General features: G+C 50.0%; 1 protein-coding gene across 1 annotated transcript in view; it reads left to right on the top strand.

Annotated features, from left to right (window-relative positions):
• Window positions 8,660-25,376, top strand: part of GNA13 (G protein subunit alpha 13) — a 33,219-nt gene continuing 16,502 nt past the window's right edge. The window contains exons 1-2 of the mRNA XM_018063947.1: window positions 8,660-9,075; window positions 11,459-11,685. Coding sequence (XP_017919436.1) covers window positions 8,793-9,075; window positions 11,459-11,685 — 510 coding nt within the window. The 5' untranslated portion in view covers window positions 8,660-8,792. The remainder of the gene's footprint in view (window positions 9,076-11,458; window positions 11,686-25,376) is intronic.

The raw sequence follows: 25,376 nt of genomic DNA, 5'->3' as shown, positions 1-25,376 counted from the left end.
CCCCGCACACGTCAACTTCTCCAGAGAAACAGAACCTACGTTCAGTTCAGTTGCTCAGTCGTGTCCGACTCTTTGCGACCCCATGAATCAGAGCACACCAGGCTTCCCTGTCCATCACCAACTCCCGGAGTTCACCCAAACTCATGCCCATCAAGTTGGTGATGCCATCCATCCATCTCATCCTCTGTTGTCCCCTTCTCCTCCTGCCCTCAATCCCTCCCAGCATCAGAGTCTTTTCCAATGAGTCAACTCTGCATGAGGTGGCCAAAGTACTGGAGTTTCAGCTTTAGCATCGGTCCTTCCAATGAACACTCAGGACTGATCTCCTTTAGAATGGACTGGTTGCATCTTCTTGCAATCCAAGGGACTCTCAAGAGTCTTCTCCAACACCACAGTTCAAAAGCATCAATTCTTCAGAGCTCAGCTTTCTTCACAGTCCAACTCTCACGTCCATACATGACCACTGGAAAAACCACAGTTTTGACTAGATGGACCTTTGTTGGCAAAGTAATGGCTCTGCTTTTGAATATGCTATCTAGGTTGGTCATAACTTTCCTTCCAAGGAGTAACTGTCTTTTAATATCATGGCTGCAGTCACCATCTGCAGTGATTTTGGAGCCCCCAAAAATAAAGTTGAAAAAACAAGAGAGTTCCAGAAAAACATCCATTTCTGCTTTATTGACTATGCCAAAGCCTTTGACTGTGTGGATCACAATAAACTGTGGAAAATTCTGAAAGAGATAAGAATACCAGACCACATAACCTGCCTCTTGAAAAATCTGTATGCAGGTCAGGAAGCAAGTTAGAACTGGACATGGAACAACAGACTGGTTCCAAATAGGAAAAGGAGAACATCAAGGCTGTATATTGTCACCCTGCTTATTTAACTTCTGTGCAGAGTACATCATGAGAAACGCTGGACTGGAAGAAGCACAAGCTGGAATCAAGATTGCCGGGAGAAATATCAATAACCTCAGATAAGCAGATGACACCACCCTTATGGCAGAAAGTGAAGAGGAGCTAAAAAGCCTCTTGATGAAGGTGAAAGAGGAGAGTGAAAAAGTTGGCTTAAAGCTCAACATTCAGAAGATCATGGCATCCAGTCCGATCACTCCATGGGAAATAGATGGGGAAACACTGGAAACAGTGTCAGACTTTATATTTTTGGGCTCCAAATTCACTGCTGATGGTGACTGCAGCCATGAAATCAAAAGACGCTTACTCCTTGGAAGGAAAGTTATGACCAACCTAGATAGCATATTCAAAAGCAGAGACATTACTTTGCCAACAAAGGTCCGTCTAGTCAAGGCTATGGTTTTTCCAGTGGTCATGTATGGATGTGAGAGTTGGACTGTGAAGAAGGCTGAGCGCCGAAGAATTGATGCATTTGAACTGTGGTGTTGGAGAAGAGTCTTGCGAGTCCCTTGGACTGCAAGGAGATCCAACCAGTCCATTCTGAAGGAGATCAGCCCTGGGATTTCTTTGGAAGGAATGATGCGAAAGCTGAAACTCCAGTACTTTGGACATCTCATGCGAAGAGTTGACTCATTGGAAAAGACTGATGCTGGGAGGGATTGGGGGCACGAGGAGAAGGGGGATGACAGAGGATGAGATGGTTGGATGGCATCACTGACTCGATGGACGTGAGTCTGAGTGAACTCAGGGAGGTGGTGATGAACAGGGAGGCCTGGCGTGCTGCAATTCATGGGGTCACAAAGAGTCAGACACAACTGAGCGACTGAACTGAACTGAACTGAAAAATAAAGTCTGACTCTGTTTCCACTGTTTCCCCATCTATTTCCCATGAAGTGATGGGACCAGATGCCATGATCACAGTTTTCTGAATGTTGAGCTTTAAGCCAACTTTTTCACTCTCCTCTTTCACCTTCATCAAGAGGCTTTTTAGCTCCTCTTCACTTTCTGCCATAAGGGTGGTGTCATCTGCTTATCTGAGGTTATTGATATTTCTCCCGGCAATCTTGATTCCAGCTTGTGTTTCTTCCAGTCCAGCATTTCTCATGATGTACTCTGCATAGAAGTTAAATAAGCAGGGTGACAATATACAGCCTTGATGTACTCCTTTTCCTGTTTGGAACCAGTCTGTTGTTCCATGTCCAGTTCTAACTGTTGCTTCCTGGCCTGCACACAGATTTCTCAAGAGGCAGGTCAGGTGGTCTGGTATTCCCATCTCTTTCAGAATTTTCCACAGTTTATTGTGATCCACACAGTCAAAGGCTTTGGCATAGTCAATAAAGCAGAAATAGATGTTTTTCTGGAAATGTCTTGCTTTTTCGATGATCCAGCGGATGTTGGCAATTTGATCTCTGGTTCCTCTGCCTTTTCTAAAACCAGCTTGAACATCTGGAAGTTCACGGTTCATGTGTTGCTGAAGCCTGGCTTGGAGAATTTGGAGCATTACTTTACTAGCGTGTGAGATGAGTGCAATTGTGCGGTAGTTTGAGCATTCTTTGGCATTGCCTTTCTTTTGGATTGGAATGAAAACTGACCTTTTCCAGTCCTGTGGCCACTGCTGAGTTTTCCAAATTTGCTGGCATATTGAGTGCAGCACTTTCACAGCATCATCTTTCAGGATTTGAAACAGCTCAACTGGAATTCCATCACCTCCACTAGCTTTGTTCGTAGTGCCGCTTTCTGAGGCCCACTTGACTTCACATTCCAGGATGTCTGGCTCTAGGTGAGTCATCACACCATCGTGATTATCTTGGTCATGAAGATCTTTTTTGTACAGTTCTGTGTATTCTTGCCACCTCTTCTTAACATCTTCTGCTTCTGTTAGGTCCAGACCATTTCTGTCCTTTATTGAGCCCATCTTTGCATGAACCTACGTTACAGAAGCTTTACTGGTATCAGCAAGGTGCGGGCCATTTACAGGCAGCACAACGTAAAAAGCTAACCTCACCTTCAGAAGCGGTAAGGGAAGAGGAGGCATGCTGAGCAGGATGTTCTGAGCTTCCCAGAAAGAATCTCAGATTTCCAAGCAAAGCCTCGTGTTCATGGTCACATAAATAGACTTCCCACAAACACAACCAGGGCACTGAGCAAGCGAGGTGAGAGGGTTTCTCCGAGGACGGGTGTGTGTCTGCGAGGCAGGCTTCTGACTCCAGAGAAGCTGAGAGGTCACGACTGCCCAACAGCAGCCCATGGATCTTCCTTAGAGGCTGAGAAAAACACAGCCAGTAATTAAAGTCACGTTCTCCTTCAATAACACCAGCAACAAAAACCACCACAAAGGCAATCCCACATGCTGGGTTTCATACAAAACTCTCCGTATGAGAGGCTTATCCTGGTAAGGGCACCATCGCGTTTCGTAACAAAGAAAGTTGCCTTTTCATACCAGACTCACGTGAAGGGACCATCTGGGGTTTCCGTCACCATGTAAATATGGCTGCAAAGCCAGCCTCCTCTTTTCTTGTTTTCACCTCCGTCACCCAGAACAGTTTACAAACCAGAGTCTGAGCTCCAGTGCAGAGCATCTGACTGTGCTAGAATCAGCCTGCAAGCTGGTAAACTTTGAGGTGGCATTTAGCCCAAAAGGGGCTGGAAAAACAGACCGTGTAACCAACCAACAAATAACTTCACTTGTTCCTTAAATGCGATCTTCTTTCACCCGGGCACCCAGGGAACTACCTCTTTCTGGTGACTCAGAAAGGGCCCTGGATTTAGAGTCAAAAGGAGGTGGTTTTGGTTCTGCTCTGCCCCTGCCCCCGGACAGTCAGAGGGAGGCTACGAGTCTTCAGGCCTCTCTTCCCCCGGCTTCCTCCTGCTCAGGGAGTGAGCTTAACACTGGGTGCTCCCTCAGCCTACTGTGAGCAGAGAATGAGATAAAGTAGGTCAAAGTGCTTTGGGGCATTTAAAACATCACACACACACACACACACACACACACACACAGCTCAGATCTGTATTCTGGGAAGACTAGGGAATTCCCTTCCTTTCCTAGCACAGAAAGGAAGACACGAAAAACCCACGCCTGTTTTACCTGAAAAAAAGAAGCAGAATCCACCTGTTATAATAACACTGGTGATGAGACTGAAGAGTTAAGTAGAGAAAACCCTGGGTGTGTTGCCATCTTTATCAGAAAATTAACCCACGGCTTCCCCATCCAGTAACGTGACTGATTTTTAAATAAACACATTTAAATGGGTGTTGTCCCATCCTGAAGAGTGAGTAGTCACCTTGGCAGGCCAAGCACTTATTTAAATTATGTTTCCCATCATTCCAAAATCTTTTTTTTAGAACTCCTTTTTTGGAATCGTTCCAAGTGCCTCTGGCACATTCTTTCGAACAAGTCTGAGGGTGACACGTTTTTGTCCTTTGTGAAAAACACTGATTTTTGTAAACAGCCCAGAGTTATCTGTCACAGAGCCTGGTAAGTGAGCTAAGTAGTGCCACTATTTTAAAAAGTGTTAGTTGCTCAGTTGTGTCTGACTCTTTGCAGCCCCATGGACTGTAGCCTGCCAGGCTCCTATGTCCACGGGATTTCCCAGGCAAGAACACTGGAGGGGGTTGCCGTTTTCTTCTCCAGGGAATCTTCCGGATCCAGGGATCAAACCGGGGTCTCCAGAATTGCAGGCGGATTCTTTACTAACTGAGCCACGAGGGAAGCCCACACTTCAGAAAACTGTGACTCTAAGACAGCGCACCTGTCTTTCTTTCAGTTCCAACAGAAAGTTATAAATAGCTGGGCTGCCCTGGAGGTTCTGCGGTTGGGACTCGGCGCTTCCACCACAGGGAGCACGGGTCCCATCCCAGGCCGGGGAACTAAGACCCCACAAGCCATGGAGCGGCCAAGGAGGAAAAGAACAGAACAGACAGATTAAGGAATCGACAGTATTGCTAGACAGGGCCTGATCCTTCATACGGTGACATTAGAGTAGAAAAGTCGCGTGGAACTGTGTTTCTACAGTTAGTCACACCTTGGTTATTTATCTAGCAAGATTGTTTGCCACTAGACTTTGAGTTTCCAGTAAGAACAGAGCCACACTACAACTAATTAACCATTTAACTGTGCAATCTTTTTATCACAGCTCCTCCTCGGGCTATCTGAACCCCTCATCTGCCCACGGATTTACCGGCTAATTCAGATGTTTCTGATGGATTCACATCTGTGTCTATCGGAAATACAGTAGCCAGCAGATCCAATTCCAAGCAACAGACTCTATATTCCCTTAAAAACTTTAGATTCTCTTGTCAGTTATGAAACAATGTCTGAAAATTATAATATTCACTAATATCATTACAATGTGACTTGAAGCAACAGCTAGATTTGCTTTGGGTGCAAATAATTTTAATTGTTCGAGTTACTTTAAAATAAACATAACCAGAGAATTCCCTGGCTATCCGGTGGTTAGGACTCAGCTCTTTCACTGCCAAGAGCCTGAGTTCAATCCCTGCTCAGAGAACTAAGATCCCACAAGCTGCATGGCCAAAAAGGAAAAAAACTCGTACTCACAGTTTCATTCACTGAACATCGTATACTGTGGGTCTGCAATGGTAGACGACTCCGGTGACTTTTGTTTTATGGAAGCTATTTCCCTACCTCGTTTTATTGTGGTGAAATTTACATAACATTAAATTCATCAGTCGACCGTTTTAAAGTGTGTGATTTGGGGGCATTTAATAGATTCCCAGGGGCTTCCCCATGGCTCAGTGGGCGAAGAATCCACCTGCAGTGCAGGAGACACGGGTTCTGCCCTGGGATGCGGAGGATCCCCTGGAGGAGGAAATGGCAGCCCACTCCAGCATTCTTTCCTGGAGAATCCCACGGACAGAGGAGCCTGGTGGGCTACAGTCCACGGGGTCACAAAGAGTCAGACCTGACTGAGCACACCCTATGCATACAGGACGTATATAATATATTCCCAAAATTCTGTGAGTGAACCATCACCACTATCTAATTCTTAAACATCTTCATCACCCGGAAAGAAAGCCTACGCTCATGAAGAACAGCCTATGTGTGCCTGTTCTTTCCGTCTACTGCTGGCAAGTGCTAATCTGTTGTTTCTATGAATCTGTCTATTCTAGACATTTCTTATAAACGGAGCTTACACCGTGTGGACTTTCATGACCAGCTTTTCCACATAGCGTCACGTTTTCAGGGTTTGTCCACGTTGTAGCACGTGTCAGCGCTTCATTCCTTTTAATGCCTGAATAATTGAACTGCATAGATACACCACACTGTTCATCCATCCATCCATCGAGGGACATATGAGTTGTTCACCCGTTTGGGCTATTCTGAATAGTGCTGCCATGAACACAGGTGTACAATTTTTCCTTTGAACACCTGTTCTCAATTCTTTGTGGGTATATACCTAGGAATGAAATTGCTGGGTCATATGGCAATCCTAAGTGTAACTTTCTGAGGAACCATCAAACCTCTAGCTCTTTTTTTTTTAGATTTTTTAAAAAACGTGTACCATTTCTTTTAAAGTCTTTGTTACAATGTTGTTTCTGATTGACGCTTGGTTTTTTGGCCAAGAGGCATGTGGGATCCTAGCTTCCCGACCAGGGATTGAACCTGGGCCCGCTGCAGTGGGAGGTGAAGTCTTGACCAACAGACTGCCAGGGAAGTCCCTCCAGCGCATTTTAAAAGTAATCCCTTTATTTATCTATTTGATTTTGATTGCCCCTGGGTCTCCATCGTGGCGCACGGGCTTTTCTCCACCTTGCATTTCTCACTTCGAGGCTCCTCACTTCAGAGCATGGGTGCAGGAGCCCGTGTGCCCACTAGCTGTAGCCCGTGTGCCCACTAGCTGTAGCACACGGGGCTCAGTTGCTCTGCGGCACGTGGGATCTTCCCAGACCAGGAACCGAACCCTGTGGCCCCTGCATCAGCAGGATTCTTATCTACTACACCACCAGCTCATTTTAACGTTCGCTCTTTCAAGGTGGCTTGACAACCAGACAGAAGCTATTGGACGACTGCAGTGTGACCCCAGGCACGGCCTAAAGAGGTCTCTTTTTGTTTCTGAAGCGCTGAGGCGGGCTGCAGGTTTGATATGAGTCAAGCTTGTGCAACGCGGTTACAGGCAGGGCTCTGGGCAGCTTCCTCTGCTGTTCTACCTGTCACGGCATGAACTGGCAGGGCGGGAAATCCTGCCTGCCTGAAGAGGGATCCCTGGTGCTTCAATTATGCTGTGAGCACTCCCAGAAGAGGAAGAAAAAGGATGCCAGCTATCTAATTGATAGGCTCCTCTCTTCCTGTTTTTGTGGCATTCAGACTAGCATGTGGAGTCCAAGCAGACACGCTGCCTGGGGGCCAGCGCTATACCCTGTCCTGGGCAGAGGTCTGTCCTTTCAAGGGTGGAGAACCAAGCTTCCCAAACAGTAGCTGAAGCTGCAGAGAGCTCTTCCAACCTGGGTGGACTTTTACTATCTATTTTGCCTAGAGGCACGGCCTAGTGATACTGGAGGGGAACCTACCCTACTTTGTATAGGGCAGCTTGTCCACACGACGGGCTTGGCCAGGACAACAGGAGATAATCCTACCACAGGTATTGCTTACTGCAGCCAATTTACTGAGTCATGGGGCTCCTCAGCCATTAACCCAATCCGGTCAGCAAACTGATTAGCACTTATTTTTTTGTCTAAACATGTTCTTGAGCCTCTCGGGGCACTGACTTTGCTACCTCGTTGCCTGACACACACAAGCTTCTGAGCCCCGGAAGCCCCAGGCAAGGCTCTTGGAAGGAGCTGGCCTGTCACAGAGACCAGCCCAGAGGGCTTTTTCCACTTGAAACTAGGGCGCGGAGAGAGAAGTTGGCTTCCGGGGTCCTTGCGAGGGGTCCCGCTGCCAGCCCAGGTGTCACTTGTGGCCCCGCAGCCCTGCAGGTGTCCGGGCCCGAGTCTTGGCCGGTCACATCCTCTGCAATCCGGCAGGAAACCTAACCTCCGCCGGCTCCGGTCCTCGGTCTGTCTGCTTATCTGCTTCCTCTGGGGAACAGCCGCGTCGGTGTCCGGTGCGGGGGGATTTTCGGGCTGACCTCACCCGTGCAGACGTGGGCGTCAGCCCGCGTGCGGACCGCGTCCGGGAGGCATCCACAGCCCGTCTCGGTGCCTCCCCGGCCCCTCCTCCCCAAGCAGCGTCTTGGCAGGATCTGGGGTGGGGCTGGGGGGGGGGGGGTGTCACTCCGGTTCCGATCCCGGGCTCGGGAGGGCGGGGTGTCAAGGGACCCACTGGAAGAAAATGCACCGAAACCGCAAACGCCCGCTCTCCGTTTGAACAACTTTGGAGCCAAGGGCTTCGGCGGCCGGTGGCGGGCACTGGGAGCGGCGGGAGCCGCGGGGAGCCCAAAGGGCAGAGCTGGGGGCCGCGCTCCGGCCCCCTGGATCTCCGGAAGTAGCCGCGCGCCCCGAGGTGGGTGCGGCTCCCTCCAGGGAAGCAGGAGGCGCAGCCGAGGAGCGGGCCACGTGACCGCCGGGCCCCACCCGGGCGCCCCGCCCCGCCCCGCGCGCGCCCGGCGGAGCTCGCGGGCTCGCGAGAGAACGCGAGTCTGCGGGCGCGGCGTGCGTGCGCGGCCCCGCCGGGCGGCGGGCGCGCGCACGCCCCGGGGCCGCCGCCCCGCCGGGCCCGCCCTCCCGCCCTCCCTCCGCGGCGCGCCCGGCCCGCCCTGCCCGGCCCGCCCTGCGAGTCAGACCGCCGGCTCCCGCCCTCCGCCGGCGCGCCCGGGCCGCCGCGGCGCGCCGCCCCCCCGCCCTCGAGCCGCCGAGCCGGAGCCGGAGCCGCGCGCCGAGCGGCCGGAGAAGCCGCAGGGCCCCGCCGAGGCGGCAAGATGGCGGACTTCCTGCCGTCGCGGTCCGTGCTGTCCGTGTGCTTCCCGGGCTGCGTGCTGACGAGCGGCGAGGCCGAGCAGCAGCGCAAGTCCAAGGAGATCGACAAGTGCCTGTCGCGGGAGAAGACCTACGTGAAGCGCCTGGTGAAGATCCTGCTGCTGGGCGCGGGCGAGAGCGGCAAGTCCACCTTTCTCAAGCAGATGCGCATCATCCACGGGCAGGACTTCGACCAGCGCGCGCGCGAGGAGTTCCGCCCCACCATCTACAGCAACGTGATCAAAGGTGGGGGGCCGGGGAGCGGGCGGCCGGGGGCCCGGGCGGCGGCGCCGGGCACCGCCCTCCTCTCCGGAGCCCCCGGCCGGGCGCGCGGGAAGGGGGCGCGGCCCGGGGCCCCCCACCCCGCCTCTGGCCTCGGCCGCCGCCGGAGGGAGGCACCCCGGGGTGCAGGCTGGCCTCTCCCCCCGGGCGAGCCAGCCCACCCCGCGCCCGGGCGCTGCCCGCCCAGCCTCGCGCCCCGGGTGGCGGGTGGCCGAGTCACATGGGGTCGGGGCTACTCCCAGCTCCCGGGCCGCGGAGCTCCGGAACCTTGTGCCCGAGACTCTGGTCAAGGGCGAAGGGTGACAGGCTCCTGGCCCGTTGGGGGCACGGATGTGAAACTCGAGGGTGTCCTGTTTGCTCTGCTGCTGTCAGGAAAGCGCACCATGCAGTCGGCCTAAAAAAGTTTTAGCATCAGTGGTTTTTCGCCCCAGTGTCACGGTCGGGCAGGATGTGTGCCTGTCATCACCGAGCACCTTGCACCCTCCTCCTGCTTCTGACTGCGGTGGGGGGAGCGTCTACTGCTTAAAGGGGAAAGTGTGTGGGTACAGAGGGTCTAGGGCCTGAGACCGTGCAGGCTGAGTCAATGAATCGGTGTTGGCTTGGGTCATAGGTTCTGCTGCTGTTCATGGGTATTTTTAAAACTAGAGTTGATCTTTGTTCTCAAGTGAAAAACGCACAGGAATTTTAGTTCTGGGCTTTCAAACAAATGGGGGAGAGTTTACTTTTGTCGTTTGAGCTATAATTAGCACTCTTTTTATTGTCCAGCTGTTTTCTACTTCATAAAAGGCATTTTGGCAGAATTGAGATACAGCACCTGATTCTTCAGGTGCCTGAGGGTGCTCTCTGGCGTCTGGATAGCAGTTTATCTAAGGGTTGGTAATGTCAAGCCTTTCCAAGCAGCGTTTTTTTTTAAGGGGGGATTTTGTTGAGGAAGTACTTAAGTTACTCTTTCGAGTCACTTTTTTTTTTTTTCCCCCTCCCAGGATGGAGTGGAGGAAAACTGCTTGGGGTGCGGGGAATGGAGAGGGGGAGCTTTGTGGGGGTAACGATGAGGGAGGGGCAGGACATCAGGAGCTCACAGACCACAGCCAGCCCTGGGAGTTCTACAGTAAGCTGTAAAAAGAGGCTGACTTTATCCTTTCTTCAGGTTTAGTACAAAATTAATCTAAGGTCTCTCTCAAGGCCCAAGACTCTCTGTAGTCAGCCCTTAACCGAAGGTACCTTTGTATCTGATGCAGCTGATTGTAAGGGGTTCTGTTAATGAGTCAGTTCAGTTCAGTTCAGTCGCTCAGTCGTGTCCAACTCTTTGCGACCCCATGAATCTCCGCACGCCAGGCCTCCCTGTCCATCACCAACTCCCGGAGTTCACTCAGACGCACGTCCATCGAGTCAGTGATGCCATCCAGCCATCTCATCCTGTCACCCCCTCTCTTCCTGCCCCCAACCCCTCCCAGCATCAGACCAGCTGTTGACTGAGAGCTAGGTAGATACCTGGCTCTTGTTTAACACCTGGTTCCCCTTGTACACTGGCTCCTAAGTATGACCTACTTCGAGTGTTGATGAGATGAAGTCACTAGCCATCTGCATTTTCTGAGTTGATGTGATCAGAAAATTGACAGCCAAACGGTTTTTCAGTTATCGAAACAAATGACCTAACAGTCACGTGACTGTTAGCAGGGACTAAAGGTGACAGTGTAGTGTTAGAAATAATGGCTTTGGAATAGTCTCTGTGAGTTGAAATCTCTGCTTCCACATCTTTTGTGCGGTTGGTCTTCCTCCTTTTAGGGAAGCCTCACGCCACCCTGAGCCTCACCCCGATTGGAAGCTTGGGAGGGGAGAAGTGTCTGAGCTCTGAGCGAGGTCCTGGAAGCCGTGGGTTGGGCTGGGCAGGGTGCTCAGGGACCGGGAGAACACGGGGCGCTGAGTCTCTTCTTGGCGTCTCATCAAAGTCTCTGAGAGACTCAGAGCCTTGGTTGCAGATCTTCAGAGCCTGGACGTCAGGTCATGCCGTGGAGTTTCTTCTTCCTTTGCTGGTCTTGGTTGTCTTGCGACTCCCTTCTGCCCAGGAATTATTTTGTTAACTAGAACACGTTAAAACCCTGCAAAAGAACCACTTGTGTGGGTTGTGTTTGCTTTTCAAGGTTCTGATTTTATGACAACAACTGCGAGTTTTGATTTTTCTTTTTTTTACGCTCTGAGAAGTGACTTCTGTTTGTTTTGATGGCGGTCTCCATGTTTTGGAGCTGCTGGGCCTAGAGTACTCAAGAGGTTTAAGGAAAGAATACGAGATCGAATCTCTGAGAGTGTCTAATGACTCCCATCACACTTTCTTTTTTCTTAAACGAAGGTATGAGGGTGCTGGTGGATGCCCGAGAGAAACTCCACATTCCTTGGGGGGATAACTCAAACCAGCTCAATGGAGACAAGCTGATGGCATTCGATACCCGGACGCCCCTGACCGCCCAGGGAATTGTGGAAACGCAAGTTTTCTTACAGTACCTTCCTGCTATAAGAGCATTATGGGCAGACAGTGGCATACAGAATGCCTACGACCGGCGTCGAGAGTTTCAGCTGGTAAGAGATTTTTTTTTTAATGTTGTGATTTTATTTTAACAGCATTTATTACCATCTGATTGTAACACACCTTTTTCACTGCCTTCCACAATATGATGTATGTATCCAAAATTTTAGCCTCAGAAATGTGGATAGTTTTCTAGATGAGCTTGATAAACTAACCAAGGTAAAAATAAGGCAGACCCCCAATGGGTTTGATGAAGCTGTTATATTGAGTAATTGGTTGGTCATTTTTCTTTTTCGAGGGTAAGATCATAATGAACTTCTCAGGCATTTTCATCTAATTTTTTATCCTTTTAAAAATAATTTCATCTCAGTTATAGCAGCAGTATTGATCTTTCTAAAAACTGACTTTTTATTTTTGAATTAAGAGTTCAGTGACTTAATTGTTCAAGTATGCTCTTTAGCCATTAGAGGTATTTAATTCACAATTCATCAGTAGAGGTTAAAATTGTTAATGTTTAACAGTCAATGAGGTTTTTATAGATTTGCATGCTATGCTTTTTAAAAGCTTCTAAGCACATTTTACAAAATGTTCCTCCTTAAAATAACATGATGTTTTTTGTAATTGTCTTTTCCATGGGAAACACTTAGAATTTATTTTGTATTTATTATTTCTACTTTGTTTTACACAAGACTGTAAAAGTTTTTAGCTGTTACACAGCATTGAAGAGAGGGTGGAAGATAAGGTTCTGATCTAGTTTAAAGGTAAAAAATAATCTAAATAAATTACGAAGCACTTGATAAAAAAAAATCTGATTGTGAATGTGTTGATTGTATTTGGGGTTTTATTTGCCAAAGACCAGAAAGATCCCAGGAATGACAGCCATCTTTCCTGTATGCAGTTTGGAGGGCGTTCAGATGTGAAGTAAGTTCTACTGTAATGTGATCAAAAGAAAGTGACAGTTAAAAGTAAAACTGCTCAGAAGCTTGTTTGATGATGTCACGGTGTTAAGACAGTTCACATATCTGGGTGTGGCTGCAGAGTGACATGCAGCCAGCAGTCCTTGCTATTACAGTTTGTACTCAGCAGCAGCCTTGGCTACCAGAAGTTCTCGGAAAGGGTTCACGGCAGCTTTTGGCGAGGCTGAGACCTGCATCTCTGCTTTGTCTGCACGGCGGCCTCCGTGTGTGCCGCACGGCCTAGCACTTGGTTGTGTCCCGTCTGGCTCAGTTCTCTTCTTTGTTGTGTGTAATTTTTTAACTTAATGCCTTAGTATGCGGCAGAGGCGGTCCTCCATCCTTGTTAAAGTTGAGTATCTGGAAGCATGGTGTGTTGAAAGTTATGAATTTGACTTGACAAGGAGCCTCCATCCAGCGCCTGGACTCGGGGTTCATCTCTGTCTCACACGCCCCTCCTCAGCTTCCTGTACCCTCCCTGTTGTGGTTTCGTGCGGGTTATGCTCCTTGTCTCTAAATTCATTTTCTCAACAAGCCCCGCATCTCACCGTGCCCTTCGTCAGGAGGTGGTCCATCCTTGCAGGTCGGGGAAGAAGCGTCTGTGTGTAACAGCACACTCTGCGTGCTGGTCCAGAGAGTGACCAGCCTGCCACCCTGCACAGGCCTCTGTGGGGAAGCGCCGCGAGTCCGCTTAGGTGAGGACGGGCCTCCCTGGCGCCTCTCGAGGTTGAACGTTCACCTCCGACAGTCTCGTGGCCATCACTGTTGAGAAGATATTCCTGAGAATTTACTTGCCATTAAGAACAGGCTGTTAAACCGCTCAGGCTGAGGACCTGCAGATGGTTGGCTTGAGCCAGCTGATGCGTTCAGAGCAGAGACAGCCTCCAGGACAAGGAGAGGCAATTTCATGATAAGGAGGAGGCACAGGGAGTGAGGGGCAGGGAGAGGCCTGGTTAGGCTCCTGGGAATGGGTCCTTCCTGCCTGCCCCGCACTGTTGATGGTGCGTGGCACAGCTGGTCGGTACTGGGTCGTTGCGTGGAATTAATGGCTCCCATACTTTGGGAAGCTCCGTGGTGCCTGGCACGTGGCTGACACTGGGAAGTCACTTTGCTTCTTTAAAATTTCCCCCAAGTCCTCTCCGTTCATTCTCCCATCTGCACACACAAAGCCCAAGTCCTGTTTTTTCTGGAGCTCTCTTGCCTCCTCCACTCCGCCCCTCCTTCCCACGGGCCCGGTGTCTCCTCCCTGGACCTCAGGTACCTTGTCCAGACCTGGCCGGGTTTGCTGGGAAGCTCTGCTCAGCTCCGCTGCTTCTGAAACACAGGGCCACCTCTTCCATGAGCCTGGATGCTGAGGGGCTCGCCGGTGACGCCCCACAGCCCGCACCCGCTCAGACCCCGCGCGCCGAGGGCTTCTGCCCACGGCCGCCCTCAGCAGGCTCGCTGCCCGGCTCCTTCACGCCCATACCGTTCATCCGGGCTCCCCTTCACAGAACAGGGTGGACGCAACTCCCTGCAGGCCTGGGCCCTCTCCATGGGCTCAGCTGGAACCCGAGGAACAGAGCAGTTTCCGCGACGACCCCCTCGTCACCTGGGGAGCCTGGGAGGGCACCTGGTCGGTGCAGTGTCTGTGGCAGGCCCACGCGAGGGTGAGGGCTGGCGTGTCCGGCGCCGAGCGCCCTGCAAGCGGCCTCGCCTGGTCCTCCCGCTGGATCCGCGGCAGCCTGGCCTGCTTGCTGGTGACCCGCCTGGGCCGCCCTCCCTCTGAGGCAGCGTCCCCTTCTGTTTGGGCTCTCTCTCACTGCCACAGGGTCTGACACTTTCTTATTTCCTTATTTTGTTAGGTGACCTGAATTATAATGCTCTTCTTTCTGGGAAACACGGGTGTTTCTGTATGTTGTTGCTGTGTTAGTCGGTCAGTTGCGTCCAACTCTTGGCAACCCCGTGGACTGCAGCTCGCCAGGCTTCTCTTCCATGGGGTTCTCTGTGTGCTGGTTTGCTAGTTTTTCAGGAGATGAGAAGTTCTTGTATTATGGAATCGATTTTTCTTTTTTGTTGTGTTTAACCGTGTAGTATATTCTTGAATCTTGGATAGGAAAAGTAAACATCAGGGAAAATGAGAGGATTTAGCAGCTAAAGTAACGAAAATAACCTTTTTGTTTTTGACTACCACTTGATTATTAAGCTGATTAATGCAAATTTAAATGCAAAAAAATGGGGGCAATTTCTAAGTTCTTGACCACTTTTTTGCTTAAGAGGAATAACTGCCCTTGAGTCAGTTTTTGGGCCGAGGGTAGGGTAGTGATAGCATAGCATAGGTTTTTAGTTTTTAGCTGTTTGTTTGTTAGTAATAACTTTGGGTGCAAACATGACTGTTTTCTTTCTCTAGCTCCCAAAGGCAAACATTTCCTTTTCTGGTTAGTATCATTGTGAGTGAGCTAAATGCTTTACTGTGGAAAAGAAAAGTCTAAAGGTTCATGTTGTTACAGCTTCCGTTGTCTTTTTCTCCTTCCTCTGAACTCGCGCACTGAGGACAGTGCACCCTGAGAGGGGTCTCTTAGCGTCTCAGTTAAATGTCTGTAACCCTCTGCCTGGGGCATGCCTTCGCCATAGCCTGCCACCGCACTGGAAGGATACCCTCTCTAGAAAAACAAGGTGACCGTAGCTAGGGAATTTGCTGAGATGGCTCCAGAGATGGGAGTCAGAGGTTGGAGAAACGTGTCAGAACTAACAGCACGGCTAGGAGTCACTGGGGTGTGTAATACACAGTTGCTTGTTCAGGAGCCTAAGCAAAATGTGCAGGCCTCCTTACACAGGGCAAGAGAGTGTGTGACCCTGGGGGGCGCACTCCTGGGTCTCTGCACACACACTGCGCCGTCAGCGTTAGTGCGGCTTCCTGTGACGGGCGGTCTTGCCTTTGCAACTCCCGCAACTGAAACTGCCTCCTGTGTTGTGAGGTGCCTTGAGCTTGACGTGGTTTCTCTTGCTCCAGGGGTGCAGCTGGTGCTTGAGGACGGCTTCACCTCTCCAGGCTGATGAGCTAGTCTTTCTTAGGACTGAGCTTCCTGCAGTCTGGGTGATAGTAACTGTTTAGCCTCAGGCGGGGGCCTGTGAGAGGCGCGGAGAGCTCAGTGTAAAATAGGAACTTCCTTCAGGCTGAGATGGTTTCTTGTTGGCGCTGCAGCATGGATTCGAGGTGCTGTGGGGAGAGAGGCCTTCGTTTGTTCCGTAGCACCGATCAGGGTTTGCTTTCAAGGGAGAAGCACTAGTTTCAGTTGTGAACTATTTTAGAAAATAGTTGGAGGATTTGGTCCATTTTCTTTACGAAATGAAATCAATAAAGGACTTTGACTTCAAGTTGCTAAAAATCTACTGATGGTAGGCTTAGGGTGAAATATTTGTTTGTATTACAAGGATTATATGTAACATTAGAATTTGTAGAGATTTTTAAATTTAGGTCTCTGTAGAATTTGTGTTTATTTTTTCGGTGAACTCGATCAGATGTCAGAATGGTTATATTTTATCTAAGCCTTGGAAACCCACAGCTATCTGCTGTTTATGTTGAAAACAGAGAGGCTGGTCTGGCACGTGCTTATAGTTTTAGTGTGACTTAGTGAGAGTGTGTGTGAGAGGCAAACACAGGGATCCCTGGTGGCTCAGCTGGTAAAGAATCTGCCCACCATGCGGGAGACCCCGGTTCCATCCCTGGATTGGGAAGATCCCCTGGAGAAGGGAATGGCTACCCACTCCAGGATTCTTGTCTGAAGAATTCCGTGGACACAGGAGCCTGGTGGGCTGCAGTCCACGGGGTCTCAGAGCCAGAGACGACTGAGGGACGACTGCACACTGCGTGTGACACGCACACGCGTTCTGAGTGTCGCTCCTGGTGCGTCATGTCAAGTTGACGTGCTCATGTGTAGGTCACTGCACTTTAGGTAGAAGCTGGGCTTGCCGTGGGTGACCTGAGCTCTGGTGCAGAAGAGGAGCACCCTGTGTTGCTGTGTGTGTGGTGCCTGTTATTGCTCTTCTTGACTGGAGGGTAGCCCTCACTCGGGAGAAGGGCTGGGAGCTCGCCCGTAAGGAAAGCAAAGCGGCCCCGGGACCCCGTGCACCGCGTGGTCCTGCCTCACCTTTGACAGAGAGGAGGCCCAACCGCTGTGCCGTGTCTCGTCCTGTTGGCCCACGGCAGGCACCGGTCTCTCCGGAAAACTCAAGTGCTGCTGACGAATTACATGACGTTTTAGTTCCTTACATTTTGCAAAAATGGCTTTGTGCTTTTCAGAGCACATTAGTTACTTCTATCACATGCATCGTCACTGAATCCTTAAGTAAAAGAACACACAGTGTGGGCTCTGGTCCTGCTCTCACAGGTGAACAGACTCGGAGGCCCCGCGGCCGAGCCTTCCGGTCCTGGGGTGGCCACGGTGACAGGGTGGGCCTGGCGCCCAGTGTCGCCTCCTGTCCGGGGGCCGCCCCGGCCTCGGGTGCTCCCTGCCCTCAGCCAGCACTCCCCGGGGCCGTCCTGGCGCCTTGTTCTGAGCGTGGGTCCTCTCGGACGGGGGCACCGCACTCGGGCACAGGGCTGCTCGCGTGCTCTGAGCTCCCCTAGCGCCCCGCGCCACTCCTCTGCTGCTGTGTTGCCGTGTGTGTGATGCTGGTGGCAGTAACCCCAGAGGCGCTGGCAGACTTACTAGCTTCAAGAGGCACAGTTTGTCCCATCCAGCGGGCGTCATGGTGAAGGCTGCTGGGACGTTCTCCACCTTGGAAGCTAGCTTTGGTGATTGTCACCTGATGTTTCATCAGTGAACATGGTTTTAATGTACCCTGAAGAGTAGAGCTATTCCAGTTGAGCTGTTTCAAATCCTGAAAGATGATGCTGTGAAAGTGCTGCACTCAGTATGCCAGCAAATTTGGAAAACTCAGCAGTGGCCACAGGACTGGAAAAGGTCAGTGTTCATTCCACTCCCAAAGAAAGGCAGTGCCAAAGAATGCTCAAACTACTGCACAATCGCACTCATCTCACACACTAGTAAAGTAATGCTCAAAGTTCTCCAAGTCAGGCTTCAGCAATACGTGAACCGTGAACTTCCTGATGTTCGAGCTGGTTTTAGAAAAGGCAGAGGAACCAGAGATCAAATTGCCAACATCTGTTGGATCATCAAAAAAGCAAGAGAGTTCCAAAAAGACATCTGTTTCTGTTTTATTGACATGCCAAAGCCTTTGACTGTGTGGATCACAATAAACTATGGAAAATTCTGAAAGAGATGGGAATACCAGACCACCTGACCTGCCTCTTGAGAAACCTATATGCAGGTCAGGAAGCAGCGGTTAGAACTGGACATGGAACAACAAACTGGCTCCAAATAGGAAAAGGAGTATGTCAAGGCTGTATATTGTCACCCTGCTTATTTAACTTCTATGCAGAGAACATCATGAGAAACACTGGGCTGGAAGAAGCACAAGGTGGAATCAGGATTGCCGGGAGAAATATCAATAACCTCAGATAAGCAGATGACACCACCCTTATGGCAGAAAGTGAAGAGGAGCTAAAAAGCCTCTTGATGAAAGTGAAAGAGGAGAGTGAAAAAGTTGGCTTAAAGCTCAACATTCAGAAAACGAAGATCATGGCATCTGGTCCCATCACTTCATGGGAAATTGATGGGGAAACGGTGGAAACAGTGTCAGACTTTATTTTTGGGGGCTCCAAAATCACTGCAGATGGTGATTGCAGCCATGAAATTAAAAGACGCTTACTCCTTGGAAGGAAAGTTATGACCAACCTAGATAGTATATTCAAAAGCAGAGCCATTACTTTGCCAGCAAAGGTCCTTCTAGTCAAGGCTATGGTTTTTCCAGTGGTCATATATGGATGTGAGAGTTGGACTGTGAAGAAAGCTGAGTTCTGAAGAATTGATGCTTTTGAACTGTGGTGTTGGAGAAGACTCTTGAGAGTCCCTTGGACTGCAAGGAGATCCAACCAGTCCATCCTAAAGGAAATCAGCCTTGGGTGTTCATTTGAAGGAATGATGCTAAAGCTGAAACTCCAGTGCTTTGGCCACCTCATGTGAAGAGTTGACTCATTGGAAAAGACTCTGATGCTGGGAGGGATTGGGGGCAGGAGGAGAAGGGGACGACCGAGGATGAGATGACTGCATGGCATCACTGACTTGATGGACATGAGTTTGGGTGAACTCTGGAAGTTGGTGATGGACAGGGAGGCCAGGCGTGCTGCGATTCATGGGGTCGCAAAGAGTCGGACACACCTGAGCAGCTGAACTGAAGAGTGGAAGCTCAGTGGCAGCCAGTCACCTGAATGCAGGCGCACAGTTTCCTAGGGAAGGGACGTGGGAACTTGGCACGCGCGTGTGCACAGTTGCTCGGCGCTGTTCTGGGGTTGGAGGGTGTCAGGCGCTTTCGTTCTGTTACGTTTATGAACCCCTTTCACCACGTTTCTCACGTAGCTGCCGCAGACTGCATTCTGCTTATGAGCATTTCCGATTCAGATGACAGTTTGTTGCAAATTTTTCCTCCAATTATAAAGTACCTGTTTCTGGAAGTTAGCAGTGATTTTTGTTGTGTGGCCCTTTCCTAGCCATGTAATACAGTTATTCAGTCTGTGTTGTGGACATTTTTTTTTTTTACAAGATGCTTTTTTTGAAGAGCTTTTGTTACATCCACATTATTAGAATGGGCTGATACGGATCAAGGAAATGGTTTTGTTTTGAAACTGGACTTTAGTGGCCTTGGCTAAATTTGCCAGTCCCTTTCAGTGATGGTAGTTGTTTATCTTAATCTTTCCAATTTAATTTCTCTTCTTTTGCAAAATGAATAGCAGCAGTTTTGAGTCAGTGCAGTGGGTCACCTTTCCGTCCGCAGCTGCTGGGCGTGGCCGCGCAAGCCTTCAGTGGAACGACTCTTGTCGCATTTGTTTTGGTTTTGGTCTAAGTCATAAGCCTTGTACAGTTGGTTTTGGTGCGTGGAACTTTACTTTGTATCTTCCAATCAAATTAGAAAGTACCCGTACCTGCATCTATTGATCCATTTTGCAAACTGTAAAGCATTTTCATGCGCACTCTACAGTGTGGTGTGGTTTCCGGCTGTGCCACGGGGTGAAGTGGACTTGAAGGCCACACGGAGCTGGCGTCCTGGCTGCGCCTCTCCTGTGTGAGCCCCCGTAAGGCCCCCAGCCTATCTGACTTCCTCTTTCTTCCACTGTGAAGTGGGGACGATTCTGAGACTATTATGAGTTGCAGGGATTCCATGAGCTCAGATCATCCACGTAAATAAAGCCTGTGGCCCAGTGCCCGACACCCACTGATCATGTTACCATCATTAGCTGTTAACAGTCCTGCCACATCCCCAGGCTGTAAGTCGTTTTCTACAGTATAAAGCACCGTCAGCCTTGATTTGACTCTCTGAGCTTGATTTCCAGTGTGAAAATCCTGCGTTGTAACCAGTGCAGAAGAGTCCTCCACTCTCATCAGACCCCTGGTCTCTGGCGGCGGCAGCACCACGGAGGGCGCGAGGTGTTCATTGCTGTGTCGCTTCTTGGTTCCTTTCCAGCGTCCCTGTGCTTGATTTTCAGATTGAGAGCTCGAGATGTGGTTCTTGACGTTTGCCCGCGCGCGTGCTTGGTTGATTCAGCTGTGTCTGACCGTTTCCGCCCCCCCCGCATGGACTGTGGCTGTGGATTCCCAGGCAAGGGTACTGGAGTGGGTTGCCATTCCCTTCTCCAGGGGATCTTCCCAACCCAGGGATGGAACCTGGGTCTCCTGCACTGCATGAGATGTATAGCCGGAATTGTTTAATTGTTTGGAGAATGTGCTCCGCGAACGCTTCAGGTGTGTGGTCTGCGCTGGCCCGAGCCCCGAACTTCTCCAGCACCGCCCGCCCCCAGCCTGCTGCGCACACAGACCCGCTTCCCTTTCTGCCATTCCCTGGCAGAGATGTTGTCGGTGTTCATCTTAAGGAGGGTGTTTGGGGTTTTCCAACCTGGAAAAATTCGTTATATTGATAAAACACAGAATCTCTGTTTTTTTCCTTTAAAGTTTCATGTCACTTTCTGAGAGATTTCAGAACTCCTGACCATTTTGTTAAAAAAATACCAACTAGAAACATTAATAGAGTAATGGAGCAAAATAAACTCCACATTTGCAAACAGAACTCTCTCGTTGCCAGCCCTGCCTCTCCCAGATAGCCTGGTGTCGCGGGTTCTTCCACCGGGGCAGCTGCGTCAGCCTCTTCCTGGGGTGTGTGTCTTCTCTTTTCTAGAAAATTCGGCAAGAGGTGCTGGGAAGTGAGTACTGTCGTGGGCTGAGAGGCTTTCACTTTCCCTTTCAGTATCCTGCTTACCACTTTTTATCCCCGAGTGATCTTTTCAAGCTGTTTACCTGTTACGTGGGATGAACCGCCTCAGCAGAAACCGTGTCGCGAGTCTGCGCTCTGACATCGCGTGCGCGCCGAGGCTTCTTGCCGTGAAGCGCAGTGGTTCGCACTTAGTGACATTAAGTAAAAGGAAACCCCGGGCGGCGCCGGCCGCGAGCGGTGGCGCCAGCTTCTCCGCTGTCTGGGGAGCGGCTCAGAGCGGTGCCCGGCTGGCGGGCCCCACAGATGAGCGGAGGCGCACGCCACGCCAGGCGGGCACGGGGCTCTTCAGGTGTGAGGTGGCTTCTCAGGGCATTTTCTGTTAATTTTTTTTAAACCTTAATAGTCAAATGCTCTATATTTACAAAGCTGCAAATACTGTACATCCTCATTGAAGTATTGTCATAAAAGGACTGCGATTGAGCCTGTGAAGGTAAAGTACTGCATTGCAAATGGTTTGCCGTTTTCAAATGATACTAATTTGTCACATTTGCAGTAACACTGTCTGTTAGCTGCAGCGTCAAAAATGACGGGGATGTGGGATTGTTGTCGTATACATTATATGCGTTTCGACCCTACGCTAGGGTGAGGAGTATCATACTTAATTGTTTTCTTAACTTTAAAATTTTTATGATCAAATATTGCAATCAACTTTAAGACTGGTGTTGCAATCTAGTGAGAAGCCAAGGTCCCCACCTCTTGTATTTTGCACATTTGACCTTAATGTAAGATAGCTTTCTTTTGAAAAAGGAGCTTTATATAAAAAAAAATCATCCTGTATAACTTCATTCTCTGTATAGGAATATACATGAACATATCCATTTGATATTTTTATGTGTAACTGTTTTATACTCTCTGCAGATGTGACGGTTTAGCATTACTTTTAGAGTATCCATTTTTCATCGTGATAATCTGAATTCTTTTCAAATGTGTGAACTGAAGAGCAAGTGTAAGAGGACAAGAAGGCCTTATGTAGCACTTTTCAGTAGATGAGTTAAACCTTAAAGAAACCATGTCAGCTGCCAGCTTTCAGCAGCTGTTCGAGGACATGGTCCTGGCCACCCACCAAGCAGTCAGGCACTTTTTAGCAGGCTGAGTACTTGCTAGTGAATCGAATGAAAGTAATCTTTGTTCGCATCAATCTTAGATGCTATTCGGAGGAACCCACATTAAAAAGCAAAGAAGTAGACAGCCACACACGTGACACATGCTCTGGAGGGAAAGGACAGCGACGAGAGCAGGAGGGTGGTCACAGGAGGCGAGGGTGAGGTTGAGACCCCAGGGGTGGAAAGGTGAGGGAAGAGTTGAGCCCGACAGGCAGGAGGAGGACCGCGTGTGCGGGGTCTGGGGGTGGGCACCCGGGAAGGAGCAGCCAGCCAACGCCCGTCTGAAGCCTGTGCGCCATCCTGGAGCCTGGCCCTGCTTACCTGTGGGCATGGCTCACGATCCAGCGATGGGGTGTGGCGCCCAGGAGCTCCCCCTCCTCACCAGGCGTGTGTGGGGTAGCTGCCACGCCGTGTCCTGGGATGGGCAGGCCCTGGGGACCGGGCACCCACCTGCCGGCCTGCCATTACAGAGTTCAGGGTCCAGTGAGGGGCAGGTGAGTCCTCTGTGGTGCTGCTGGTGACCCCGTGAACGGTATCGAGCACTGATCTGTAGCCTCCCTGCCACGAGCGAGCGGAACCGGCGCGCGTTTGCCAGCTCAGGAAGGACCCAGGCGCGCAGGCCCTTTGAGGGTAAGGTCATGGCTACTGTGGGTGAGTGGGGTCACGGTGGGATCCTGACTGCGGTGCCCCCTGCCTCCCTTAAGAGCACAGCTAACCCAGCAGTGATTGTGGGCGCTGGGAGCTGTGGCCACGCCCAGCAGGGTGTGAGACAGGCCACCTGCCCGCATCCGCGCCTTCTGGCCTGCCTGACTGGAGCTGGGGGTGGCTCCCTACTACTCAGGCCGGCTTCTCTGCTGTCCCGAGTGTGGGGCGCTAGATTGAAGAGCAAACTGGGAGTGGAGTGACCCGGGTTTTCCTCTCACCTGCAGTGCGCTCCCAGGCGTAGAAAGACTTGGTTAATTAATGTTGACTGTTGCATGTGTTTGGGCCTTGCGGATTGCTAGGGGCAGCACCATACGGCTGTGCAGAGGCCCCCCGGGGTCACAGTGCACTCCCGCCTGTGGGCTCCTCCGTTCAGACGGCAGGGGAATTGAAACTTGATTTGGGAAGTTATGTCTTTGTTGGAAAACTGCATATTCCAACATAATATGCAGTTTTTGTTTTGTTTTTCTCAGCAGTTAAGGATGTTTCTTTCTGAACTCACAACAGTTCTTTGTATGCTATTGGGATTGTATATGATTGGTCCTTTCCCAAAAAGTTTTTAATTTTGAGGACTTTTTCAGGGTTCAGGACTCTTAAGCTTCTTAGTGTTGTCATTATCTGAAAACAAGGTGGTTGGTTTTTGGTTTTATTTTGTTTTCTGAGGGAATTACTTGTAATAGGCTCCAGAAGCCGAAATAGCTTTTTTTTTCTAATTTAGATTTTAAAGCACGTCTGTGCCCACAGTAGGCACCGTCCGGTCTCACCGTCAGTAGCCGCTGAGCCTCCGTCTGTGTTGGTTCGTTGCTGTGTTTTCTTCCAGTCTTCGGATACAGTGTTGCCTGTTGAGTTAAACTCCCCTATAGTTTCTGTGCAGAATTCATATCTTCTTCATTTAATGTTGTACCATTAGCATTTACTGGAAGGAGGTGATTTTCTCAGGACCGGTACGGTGTTAAAGTGGATGTGGATTTCTGATGTGCACGGCCAGCTCCTTCCAGCAGCCACACGGGAGTGTCTTGTGAAGCGTGGTGGTGGTGACGGGTCGTCCTGTCGTGACGCTGCTCTGCTGAGAGGGTCGCACACGGCGTCCGAGCTCGCCCACCGCTTAGGGCTGCCTCCTGCCGCACTCCCGAAAATGTGCGTTTGAATTTTCAGGGAGTGAGGTTTTATAAGGAAATACTGTCTGCCACTCTGAAGCCTGCATTTTAAAGAAGGGGCTGTAATTCTTTTGTAGGCTTTTGAAAATAATTGATACTTCAGAAGTGAAGTTGCTCAGTCGTGTGTGACTCTCTGCAATCCTGTGGGCGTTACCCACCAGGCTCTCCCGTCCATGGGATTCTCCAGGCAGGAACACTGGAGTTGGTGCCATTCTCTTCTCCAGGGGATGTTCCCGACCCAGGGATCAAACCCAGGTCTCCCGCATTGCAGGCAGACACTTTACCCTCTGAGCCACCAGGGAAGTCCCAGTTGATACTTTAAGATAACAAAACTGAACACCATATAAGTGTAAGACATGTGCATTTCTAACTTATTAAACATACGGTCAAACTGTCTTTTTCTGTCTCTCCAGGATGAAGCATTTTAATAAAGTCCTTCGTCCTTCATTTTTTGGTAACATCTGTAGTAGAATTATTAAGCTCCGTTTACATTTTGTGTTATATGAATATTGGAATTTGGTGGGACTACAGGAATACTGTTATAAACTAAGATCATTAGCTTTAAGTCATTTGGGTGATAAGTCTAATTAGAAAACCTGATATTAAAAGATTGTATTTGTGAGCAGTGGCAAGAAAGTGTCAGTTTATAAAGTAAAGCGCTAACTTCTTTCCCAAAGTCTTATTACTAGTGGTGTGTACCACTTTGTTTTTCTAGCTTATATGCAAGAGAAAGCTGAAGCTGTTTAAATTAGAGGTATTCTTTCCAAAATTCTGCTTAGGTTATTATAACTTAGCTTAGTCTGGAGAGATATTTAATTTGAAAAAAATGTTTGGGTGCTTTTTAATATGACCGACTAATTTTGGCTCTTTTGAGTGGTGCACATAGAGGATGCTAATGGGATATTTGTAAGCGCATTCAGCTGGACTCCACTTAATTTAGACCTATCCACTGAGCAAGGGAAGAGTCCTTATATTTCTTTGAATGTAAATAAACACAGTCTTTCTCCCTGTGAACCACGCGCCAGGCGTGAGTGGTGGCACTTTGAAGGATGCTTTGGCGGTGAAGGTGAGGCAGCCGCCCTTACCAAACTCGTGCTGTGCATCACTGCAGTGCCCGGCGATGTTTTCTCCAGAGAAAAATGAATAAAGTCATTTTAAAAAAAAAGAGCCGGTCATCTCGAAGATGAGGAGCAGTAAAGTGGGTCCTTTGTGGAGACCAGGCAGAAGGAGCGCGTCTGGAAGGGCAGGGGAAGGAGAGAAGTGAGCTGCGGGAGGTGGGAGCCAGGCACAGGAGCACACCACGCCCACTGGCGCGGGGAGCTCACTGGCCTCATCACCACCTCTTTCTTCAAAACAAAAACTATGGGGGAGACACCCTGGGGCCCATCCAGCAAGAAGTATTGCCTCCTGCCTTTATTACCAGCCACATCCTTAGACTGGAATGAGAAGTCCCGATTCACTA

The sequence above is a fragment of the Capra hircus genome, chromosome 19 (assembly GCF_001704415.2).
Source record: "Capra hircus breed San Clemente chromosome 19, ASM170441v1, whole genome shotgun sequence".
Classification (NCBI taxonomy): domain Eukaryota; kingdom Metazoa; phylum Chordata; class Mammalia; order Artiodactyla; family Bovidae; genus Capra; species Capra hircus.
This window is presented reverse-complemented; position numbering and strand designations above follow the sequence as displayed.